This window comes from Microtus ochrogaster, chromosome 10, assembly GCF_000317375.1.
Source record: "Microtus ochrogaster isolate Prairie Vole_2 chromosome 10, MicOch1.0, whole genome shotgun sequence".
In the NCBI taxonomy this organism is placed as follows: Eukaryota; Metazoa; Chordata; class Mammalia; order Rodentia; family Cricetidae; genus Microtus; species Microtus ochrogaster.
The window spans coordinates 74,983,977-74,995,317 of NC_022016.1; the positions used below are offsets into that span (position 1 = coordinate 74,983,977).

Here is an 11,341-nt window from a genome sequence, read left to right on the forward strand (position 1 = left end):
GTAGACCAGGCTGGTCTCGAATTCACAGAGATCCGCCTGCCTCTGCCTCCCGAGTGCTGGGATTAAAGGCGTGCGCCACCACCGCCCAGCTCACAGATCATCTTTTCATTCACTATCTCACTTCTAGCCATGGCCTGCAATGACAGAAGCAGGGACAGCTCCAGAATACAGGCAAGGTGGGTGAGATCCAGAGAAGTTAGTTGTCCGCTGACACAGGGAGAAGTAGTGTGGGACTGGCTCAGCCCAGGGCTCTTTCCCGTATACTTCATAGGGACAGGGAAGAGGGAGAGAGGCCCTCTGGCCAAGCGACATCACTCCCACTGCCACAGGTTGCCCTGACGGGAGCTGCAAAACCCCAGTAGTTACACTTGACCACTGTCCCAGTAAGTGCTGGGGCCACACCTCTAACCCTGATCCCTCAGCGACAGTGAAGAAATCCCTCCTGACTCCAGCCTGAGAGGTTCCCTTCCTCCTTCCCTGGCTCAGTGGGCTGAAGGGTATGCCCAGCCTTTCTGGCATACTTCCTCCTAGGAACATCCTCCAGTAAAATCCTTGCGTGTCAAATCCTGTCCTGCATCTCTTAAAAGTCCTTACAGTGTCCACTAGCAACTTTCCCAGTGGGGAAATCAGCACAGCACAGATGGGGTGCCCGTGGGCAGGTGGCTGAACACTCACACCTCCCCACTTGCTTGCCCCCCCAGCTGCACACAGGTGCTGATCCAGAGGCTGTCCTGTCCGAGTGTCTGGCCATGCAGCAACTCCAAGCATCTACACCTTTGCCTGCCAGCAGGGGGAAGGGCGGCCAAACCCTGAGCCAGGAGCTGCTCCCAGGTATGTGTGCAGGAGACACAGCCGGTCACTACCAGCCCAAGGGCACACGGGTAAGACTTGCTGCAGAGTGCTTTACCCCCTCCCCTTCAAGATGTCTTCTTTAAGTAGGTAGATGTTCTTGAACACTCCTGAGTAACTCCCTGCTGCCATAAGAGGGCACCCACTCCCCCTTAGTCTGGCACAGCTGCTGGAATGCCTGCCAAGCCCCTTCCCCTTCCTTCACCAAGGTTGCTCCCAGAACCTGTCTCCTTGTCCCTGCCTCTAGGAAGTCTTCCTCAGGACTGCCAGCGTTTTTCTCCTGTCTCCCCATCAGCCTGTGACTGGGAACTACTCTGGGGAAGGCCTGAGTCTGCCTCATTCCAGAGTCACCAGCACCCATGTGGGGGACATGTGGCCCTGCCTGGAATGCTGCATAGAGTCCACATCCCTGAGTGTAAGCCAGATTCTAATCCACAGTGAGGCATGCCGAGATGCACCCGACCAGTTCAGTCTGGACTTGAAGTCCTGTTCAGTGTCCAGCATGACTCCTTCAGAAGAGAAAAACCAAGACTTGGAGAGGATGGGCAGTGTGGTCGGAATCACAGCCTACTCACTGCTGAGTTCTATGGCCCACTGTAGGGCTCTCTGGGCCGGACCCTGCAGGCCTGTTGGACAACACTCAGAGCCACTGGTCCAGCAAGAGCAGCAGCAGCAGCTGGCTGCAGGGCACACTCGGGCCATGGCAGGAATCCTGACTTCGTGGCTTGGGAACACTGCCCAGCTGCGGGCAGCATGGCCTTTAGATTGAGCTGATGGTTCTTGTGCTGTGCCTTCTCCCCTTGCTCTCTGAGGAAACCACAGCCACAGAGCAGAGAGCTCAGCTGCCCTCTGGGATTTCTTGAATTACTCTAACCGTTTAAAGCATTTTCCTTTTATTTTCTAATTTTATTCTTCGCCCCCATCATTGACGTAACAGCAGCAGACTAAAACATGTCAGGGCCCTTACCAGCCAGCCTTGGAAGAGCAGCTTTTCGCCCATCTGCAAGGCCTGTATGAAGATACCTCTGAGATATATACAAGAAGGGGTGCATGCAAGGAGGAGTGCACAATACACCCCAGCTAGGTACCCTAAGCTAAGGACTCCAGAGAGGTTCCCGCTGTTGGGGCCCTGGGGCCTGCAGCCCCCATGTGCCTACCTTGAGAGGACTCACCGGACAAGGAGGACTAATCCATCCAGATCAGCCTCCGGTCAGCCTAGGAGCCTCTGTCCTCCTCGAGGGCAGGGACAGCAGCGGTCATTGTCTTTCTTAGCAGATACTGTCTCATTAGTGAGGAACACATCCTCCAGGACACAGTCAAAGGAGGAAGGCCCTCCTGCTAACAGCACGCCTGCCTACCCTGCTGCTTAGTCCTTTTGTGAGGAAAAGCTGAGAGAAAATCCATCCCAGCAGCTTTTCAGTGGGAAGTGGTCAGCTGCCCACTGCTCACTTCCCTGGGGAGGTGCCTGCCTGAGGACGACACAGAAACTGAGGCCTTCCTCTGCACTGTCTCCTACAAGCTCTGTTAAGGCCACCCATACATAATTTTTCATACCTACTGTGTGCCTTCTGTGGACGGTCCTTCACTCCAGTGAGACCTGCCAGGCACTCCCTGGGGCTAGTCTGCACACAGATGCCTGAGGCACAGTGGGAAACAGATGTTAGGGCCAGAGGCTAAGTGTTCATGGCTGATGATTGATGTTGCTGCTTTACAGCCCAAAGTGGTGTGGTATGGGGAGACTACAGGCCCAGTCCCCACTCCCACGGCCCTTCGGGGTCTGGTGATCTTTTCATACCATGCACTGTCCACGGACACGCTCCATCACTAACACGTATCTGTCAGGGGCCATACAGCAGTAACGGCAGGGGGTAGATTTTAGGAGGGTGGGTCAGAAGAGTCCAAACAGAGAGGGTGAGGGAGCAATGACGAGAGCTGGTCACTATCTGATCTGGAAGAGCACACTTATCTGGCAGGCATGTCTTCAGCTCTACGGGGTGCCATGATAGGTAGTGGGGTGCAGGAAGAGCGATATCAGGGCAGCAGACACTATCAGCACTCCAGCCTTCCCAGCTGCCAGACCCCCAGATTGATGCAGGGTGGCAGGCGAGAAGGGATTAAGGAGAGTACAAAGTAGTGCAGGCTGAGCTGCTCCCACAGCCATACCCTCCTTGCAACACTAGAGAGGACAGCTTCAGGGTGTCTGGTAACTGCCTGTGTCATCATCAGCAAGCTACAGTGCTTGTAGCAGAGCTCAGATCCTCACCATACACTCCAGACTCCAGCTCAGCTGGAGGCTCTGCCCCAAATAGGCACCCTCTCTGTTTGGTCCATGATGTTCGGGGAGTCTGTTTCTAAATTGTCAGACTAGGTGTGTGGAGAAAACTGGGCACATAAAAGCCATAGTTACCAACCGTGAGGACTTAATAATGGGACTTCTTCCGCCCTCACCTAGCTACAGTCACCATCTGGAGTTGCAGGTCATCTGACCTTCAAAGCCAAGTGCTGCTCCAATAATGCAGCTTAAAGACACTTGGGACCATGTTACCGTGGCTCCCAGACTCTGCCTCAGCCCCATTCAGTTCCTTGAAATAGCCCCAATAGGTTCTAATCAGAATGGCCAGTCTAGGACGAGCTAGCCTTAGAATGCTAAACAGCTGAGACCATCTTGGAAGAAACCTAGATGTTCCCAGGCTAGTCCTTCTGGGGTCATAAAAAGCTCCTGCCCCTCTCCCCACAAGAAGTAACAACTGGCAGGGGAGGGACCAGCCAACTGGTGGCTACTGCCCTGGTGTCACTGAGCGCATAACCCTGGGGAGAGTCCTTCCAGGATGTCACTGGATACCCAGCTCTGCCTGCCTGTGTCTGAGGCATAGTTTAGTTTCTGCAAACGGAGCTCCACTGTGAAAAGCAGTTCTACCAAGCCCCCAGATTCATTCTGCTTCTTTCCATTCCAAGGTCCCCATCTGCTTCTGGGGCTAGAGCCATGCCCTGCTTTTCCAGAATAGCCCAATGGAGATTTGAAGCAGCCTACTCCATACAAGATCCCAGCCCCATGTGTCGTGACAGTCCCCGCCTCATCTCCATCTGTCACGCTCTGACCCAGACAGAATGGCACCGGCACCTCTGTGGCCCTCATCCTTTGTGTCATTCTCTCTTCATAAGCAGACCGTCACAGCTCCCAAGAGTTCATACCCTAGTGAGTAGCCAAAGCCCAGTGACATGTTTGGTTCCTTGCAGGTGTGTATCCTGGCCCTGTCACCCCACAAAATGGGCTGGCTTCGGGCATCCTGTCCCCATCCCATGACGTCCCTTCCAGGCACCACCCGCTGGAGGTCACCACTGGTTCCCACCACCACCTGTCCCCTCTGCCCACAGCCGAGAGCACCAGGGATGGGTATGTATGGCAAGCTAGTCCTCAGGGGTCACACCTGAGCACTTGTGTCGGAGGTGAACAAGGCAGAGCGTGGCAGGTGACCTGCATACAGGCTGCTGTTACAGATGACAGCAGCCTGCATTTACATGTCACTGACTGGGTCCTGTGCTCTGTATAACCTTCTGGGTACCACATGATCGATGTCTCCCAGGAACACCCCACCACCAGGGGCACATGCTGTTGGTCCCCAGGATTCCAGCCGCTCATATCCTTTCAGAGGCCCCTGGGGAAATTCTGCTGCAGCCAGGCCCCTCAGGAGTACCCCTCCACTATCTCCCTGGCTCTCTGGGCATTTGATACCAGACTTCCTGTAGAAGGGCTAGCCTGGGTCACTGTGTTCAGTGTGCTCCTTGCCCTATTGGCTGGATCTGCTGAACATGCTGTGATCCTACTAGATGATCAGAGCAAGTCCCAACCCCCACCCATTCTGCTTATCACTAACAGTGACTAGCTCAGATTTGTTGCTCAAGGCCTGGCCCCAGCACCTTCCTCCTTGCTCTCCCCCTCCCCAAGGCTGCATAGTCTGGGCCACTATACACCTAGAATCAGTCTGGCTTTATTTCCGAATCTGTGGCCTGCTGTTCCTCCCTGGGTCCTCTTCCCGTTCATTCATCTGTTCCTTCCCAATTCCTATAGGCAGGTCCCAGGCCCAGTGCCAGGCCACCACTGGCTTTATGTGAAGAGATGTTGGACAGGCTGCAGTTTGGCCATCTGGGGAAGGAGCAGAAAGGGCTATGGAGGCCCAGAAAGGAAGCCAGCAGGCCAGATGGGCTGCCTGCAGGAGGTGGTGCTAAGCCAGGCTCCCGAGACAGGTGGAGGAGTGGGAAATTCCAGCAGGCATGGTGAGAGCTGGGATATGCTGGGAGAGGAACCACTGTGTGAAATGCTGACCTGGAGAGATGATGCCCCAGAAGCCAGACACAAGGCCAGTGATAGAGGTACCCTGAAGGTTGGGCCGGGCCAACAGCATGAGTTAGGAACAGTAAAGAGCATGGGATATGAGGGGGCAACCTGAGCTAAGGCTGGGCAGGTCGGGAGGGAACCCAGACAACAATCATGGCACAGGCTTGTCCCTGGCTAGGTGAGAGGAACCCAAAGTCTTAGCCCTCCCTGAGCCTCTCTCTTCCTCCATAAAAGGCATTGAAAGGCCTCCTCCAGGCAGGTGGTAAAGACCACCTCCCCAAGCCTGGTGTTGCTGGTGTCACCCAGTACATGCCTCATCCACAGTAGTCCCTGCCCTTTCTGCCCCAGCCCAGGCCACCTGTTTAGCCAGTGACCAGCCTCAGTATCTCCAGCCACGAGACATTAAACCACAGAGGCCCTTGCAGGGCATGGGCTTATTATTTGGCCTCATTCATCACCCTCCTGCCGCCGGCATAAGTACCCATCAGGAATGCCTGCAGCTAGACGCAGAGCGATGACAAGACCAGACCCCAGCCCACCCGCCCAACGCTGGCCTGCAGTGTGGCGAGAGTTATCCCCAGCCGCCAGGCGCCGGGTTCCGGATGCCTGCTGGAGAGAAGGGCCCCATGGCTGACACGGCCTGAGGCTCGCCTGAATGGGTTTCTTTTTCAGCCCCAGAGGAGAGATGGGCGGGAAGGCCTTCAGCTTCCCCCGCTTGCCAAAGTCAACAGGGACTGGCCACTTGAGGCTCCCCAGCGGTTTGCTGGGACATTTAAATAGCTTGACAGAATTATCTGATTCACTCAAAAATATGCTAAGAGGGCCTGACTTCATGACCAAATGTATTTACCCTGGCTCAGTGGAGACACCAAATTTGGTGGGTTTCTTTCCCAGCCCTGTGGAGGAAAGACATGGATCCCTGGGGCTGCCAGCCAGGTCCAGAGTAACTTACATAGGCTTCAACCAAAGCCCCAGCGTATGCTATGGGAGGCACTTGCCTGCCTCCAGAGAGGGCTCCAGATGACCTTCTTGCCATTGGAGCGGCACAGATCAGCCTGTGTGTCAGCTATGCGTATTCTATTCAGTTTCTCTGGCTGTGAAAGTGACAAAGGAGAATTTATGGTGGGTCTGAACAGAGAACGTAAACCTTGAAGCCACACACGTTTCCCCAAGATCTGCGCTTGTTTCTTCTGTGCACTGTATCCATAGGCTTTGGGGCTGAGTGGTTCAGATACCTACTTGTCAGGGCATCTTGGTGTATGCCTGAAATATAAGCACTCGCAACACTGAGGCAGGAGGATGGCGAGTTTCAGAATAGCCTGGACTCAACAGTGAGATCCTGTCTCAAAAAGAGCCTTTGTGTGGATATTGGCCATTGTTTGCCACATGCCAGGCTCCTCCCTGGGCCTTCCCTGCAAGGTAAGAAGGGGACACGGAAGGTCCTGCGCAGTCCTGAAGGAAAGGGATCTTCCGCCAGGAGGATAGACAGTGCGGTCATCTGGTTTGTGGTCTGGCCTTCACAGTTGGCATCGCACAGAGGAAGACCCTGTACCCCATGGACTGTAAACAGGAACAACTGGAAAGGTTAAGCCCAGAGACTCTATGAAGGCTTGGCTCCTGGATGTCAGACAGTGACATTCTAAGTGTGTGGAGATGACGTGGTATTGACAAGGCTGTGGGGACGGGCTGCAGGGAGCAGAAGTTGCCTCCAGTGTGTCCCTGGATCTCCTGTCCCCACCAGAGTCCTATTTCCTTCAGAGTAGACACTGACCTGCCCTCAGATTCCACTGCTCGGAGGAGGAGAATGCACCTCCCTTGACAGGGTTACCTAGAGCCAAGGTCCTAGATTTGCTGTCAGCTCCTCACATTGTGGTAACCCCCCACAACCATAGAATTATTTTGTTGCTACTCCACAGCTAATTTTGCTACTGTTATTTATCATAATGTAAATGTCTGGTATGCAGGATATCTGATATATGACCCCCAAAGGGGTTGAGACCCACAGGTTGAAAACCGCTGAGAGCTGGTCCAGCAAACCCACATGTCAAACCAAAGCCTTGGAGACTTCGCTTCTGCGCTTGCTCCCTCCACGGTGCAAAAATACACTGTTAGGCTGCAAGCCTATGCATGCCTAGATTCGGATGGAAACCTGAGGCCTGGAGAGTCTACAACTAGCCTGGGTGCCATAACTACACTCAAGACACCTGCATCTCTCTCAAGCCCCATGGCCTCAGCTCACAAGAGCTTCCAAAGAACACAGGGTTGGGCCTGGATCCCTCGAGTTATGAATGGAGGTGATGAGTCTCCCATCACAGAAGCTCTGCAAGTAGAAGACAGATTCCCAGGGATGGAGATAGAACTCCCTTAAATACACTGCCCAGCAGAGTAAAATGCCAGCTTGCATGTCAGGTGCACTGGCTCTTCCTTCCCGTGGTCATGATGTTTATTAATGAGGACATATATGCACATTGTACCCGGTCATTTGTTTACGTGGTCTTGACTGTACCCTCACCAAGACTGGAGAGGCCAGTGTTGTGTGGGCACACGGACAGAAAACACTGTGCAGCTTCTCCAAACTTTGGCTTCCTGATCTACAAAAAAGGGACCTCTAGCGAATCAATCAGATGGCCTATTCACCCCACATCCAGAGTCACCAACAACTGGAGGGCTGGTCACCATTTAACCCATGATAGTGACAGCTGCAACATGTCAGGAGGTCAACATAGCACCCTGCAGGGAAACCAGGGCTCCCAACATTCCCAGGTCTGTGTCTGGGGGAAGTTGCTAGGAGTTTGAACTCTGGTCTGTGGCTTTCCAAGGACATGGGTCCCTTGTCTACTGGTAGTCCTGAAAACTGAGATCGCAACTAAAATATAACTCCGATTAGAACACGCATGACCAAGCAAGAGGCTCATGGATATATTCACGGCATTGTAGGTTAGAGAAGGCGGCAAAGCCCTGGGCCGTGCCTCACCATGATGAAACCGTGCTTTTCTGTCCTCTCCAGCCTAGGACCTGGCCTTCTCTCACCCATGGTCAGCCCACTGAAAGGGCTCGGTCCCCCACCACTGCCACCATCCTCCCAGAGTCAGTCTCCAGGAGGACAGCCATTCTCCACGCTCCCCAGCAAGCCTACCTACCCACCCTTCCAAAGCCCACCAGCACCGCCTCTACCCAGCCCCCAAGGTAAGCTGCACCCAACCCCTTGTGACCAAGAGGACTGACACAGGGCCTAGGGGGAGGCAGGTGGCTGGGTTCTGAGGGCCACAGGGGGCTTCTGGCCTTAATGACAGGTAGGAGGGTCCTACTGCTCAGAGGAAGACTGGGTGGTTGTGGTGAATCCAGGAGGTGGAGGGCCAACCATCCCATCAGCTGCAGACTGTAGCCAGCCGCATAGGACCACCTTTATCCCTTTCTTTCCCTGTGTGCTCTTCTCGTTCACACCCTCGATGCCTGGAGCAGACAACACGGGGCTGATCCCCCATGACCTCAGCACTTCCTCCGTCACCACAGTCCCTGCCTCCTCTTGCAGGCTATCAAGGCAGTTTCCATTCCATCCAGAACTGCTTCCCGTATGGTGACTGCTACCGGACCACTGAGCCAGCAGCCTCCAGGGACGGACTGGTGGGCGATGCCCATGGTTTCAACCCTCTAAGGCCCAACACCTACTCCAGCCTCAGCGCACCTTTACCTGCCCCTGGTAAGCTGCCCCAAATCTCCCTTCCTCAGCACTACCAAGGCTAGCGCTGGTGGGGCTTGTGTACTATCTCCTAGTTGACAGCCTCCCACGTAGAGACAGCCACCAGGATGACTGCGTTCCTGCTATAGCTTTGCTCAGCCGTGTCTAGGTGCTCTGAGTCCCTAGGCTCTCCGAATGAGACCATGGTCCAAATGGTGTTTCACAGTGAGTGTTTATCAGGCATCGCTGAGGTCGGGACTGAGAGATGCTGACCCTTGCTTCACAGGAAGGAGCATGCCTGTTCACCTGCAGGGCCAGGGCTCTGACAGTGGGCAGGCTGGGGATCTCTACCCTGGTTGGGTAGAGAAGTGCAGTGGACAGGGAGGGCTGCATGTTGTCCAGAGTTGGAATCAGGCTCTGTCCAGCAGGCAGATCAGAGCTCGGGACAGCACATTGGTGGTAGAACCTCCTTCTGAATTACCTAAGCTGAGCCCCACCCAGATCAGCCTCAGAGTCCAGATCTGATGGCCATAATGTCCTACAGAGGGCTCTTGAGCAGCATAGTGGAGACTGAGGGACATGGACATTGGACACAGGGCCAGGCAGAGAGGACACCGGTAAGCACAGACCCGTGGCTTCATCATCACCGGAGGTCTGGCTGTGTGCGCGTTCCCACATCTGTTCTGTGTCTGTGTTCTCCCTTTCTGTGTTATGGAGTGCACCTCTGTGCATGTTGGTGGCACATGCACACAGATCCCCCATGGTTACCCACGCGGAGACTCACAGCTAACTCCATAGACAGGTGTGTACCTGTGTGCCTGAGCAGGTGGAGCTGCTTCAGGTTGCTGTGCTTTCTATACATAGTCCTTTGTGGTACCTGACACTCTTCTGTGGGTAGATATGGGCCACATTTAATACATGACAGGCCTGTGTGCAGGCCTCCTGTGGGATCAGGTACCCACTCTGTTGCCTGCCACCATCCTGTGCTGCTGGACCCAACCTAGGGCGGCTTTATTGATTTAGCAGCCTGACACCCTGAAAGGAGGCTTCTTTGGGTCTGTCCCCAGCATCTATTCCAATTGTATTCAACTGCCTCACTGCCAGGCCCCTCCCATCAAGATGACAATAGGCTGAACCAACCAAAACGTGCACAGGCCAAAAGGCCCCAGTTCACCCCATTCCCACTGCACAGATGGGAGACCGAGACCCACTTCCAAAGCCGCAGACATCATGACAGCAGCACAGGGACAGGACTCTGGATAGGATGGTCCTTCAGGTCTCTGCCTCAAGTCAAGGATCCCTATGCAGTGACCTCACTCTGGAAACAGCATATCCACCAGAAAAGCCAGGCATCCCTAGAGCCAGATGCACTTGCATTTAAGTACTTACTAGCGGTGTGGCCTTAGACAAGACACCTGCCCTTTCCGACCCCATTCTTCCACCCTAAAGATAGTGGATCCCGCGTCACAGAACTTCTGTGGAGTAGGCTGGGCTTAATGATCGCTTACTAAGATGCTGGCTCCCCGCTTGTAGCATCTTGAGTCTGAGGTCAGAGGTGGGGACCTGGAAGAATAAGAACCCGAGTTCCTTCTGCCAAGAGGGGCCAACCTCTAAAGGCAGAAGCTAGGGTGCTCCCCCACCACCACAGTCAAGCACTGGAGGGGCTGAGCCGAGCCTGTCTTCCCAGCTCCCCTGTGACTCCTCTCCACCAGGGTCACCAGCTCCCCCATCTGTAGGCGTCATGAAAGGAACATGAGAAGAGAGATCCAGCCTCTGCCATCCTCCTGCTCTGACCCCTCTGCTGTCTGCCCACAGGCTACGAGGCCCTGGCAGAGACCCCATGTCCCACAGCACTGCAGCCACAGCCGTCTGAAGACCTGGTGTCCAGTGGTCCCGAGGACTGTGGCTTCTTCCCCAATGGGGCCTTTGACCACTGCCTGAGCCACATCCCCTCCATCTACACCGACACCTGAAGGAGTCCTGCTGTCCCTGCCCGCCCAGCTCCCGACACCACTTCACCTGCTTGCCGTCCGTCCTGGTGCTTCCCACAGGGACAGCCAGGCTGCGTCCAAGGGCCACGTCCCTGCCTGGAGGACTGTCTGGTCTCAAGAGCTGCCTGCCAAGAACTATGGCCCTGTGACAGCCCCTTGACTGTATCTTCCTCTCTCGCCCTAAGGTTCTCAAATCACAGACCTCGTGTATATACAATGTACAAGACCTCTTTTCCACCTCCCTAGGAGTTTTATATTTTTGGTTTTACAAGAAAAACATTAAAAACTGGAAACTAGATATGAAGGCCTGGTTCTACTGTGGGATTCAACCTAAAGCCTGAGGCCAGAAGCTCAGAAGAGCATGCGTCAAGAGCCCAGGGCCCAGGAGGCCCTGGGCTACAGCTATGGAAACCTCTTCCTCCATCCTATACAGTGGTCCTTACAGACCCCAGGTGGAGATGAGGACTGAGAGGTGCTCAAAGGCAG

The 11,341-nt window shown here is 54.6% G+C and overlaps 1 protein-coding gene across 1 annotated transcript in view; it reads left to right on the top strand.

Annotated features, from left to right (window-relative positions):
- The window catches only part of LOC101984294 (zinc finger protein GLIS1), a 72,943-nt gene extending 61,845 nt beyond the window's left edge, over window positions 1-11,098 (top strand). Inside the window, exons 5-9 of the mRNA XM_026781826.1 lie at window positions 702-831; window positions 4,087-4,243; window positions 8,193-8,371; window positions 8,718-8,885; window positions 10,680-11,098. Of these exons, the coding sequence (XP_026637627.1) occupies window positions 702-831; window positions 4,087-4,243; window positions 8,193-8,371; window positions 8,718-8,885; window positions 10,680-10,837 (792 nt within the window). The 3' untranslated portion in view covers window positions 10,838-11,098. The remainder of the gene's footprint in view (window positions 1-701; window positions 832-4,086; window positions 4,244-8,192; window positions 8,372-8,717; window positions 8,886-10,679) is intronic.
- The last annotated feature ends 243 nt before the right edge of the window (window positions 11,099-11,341 follow it).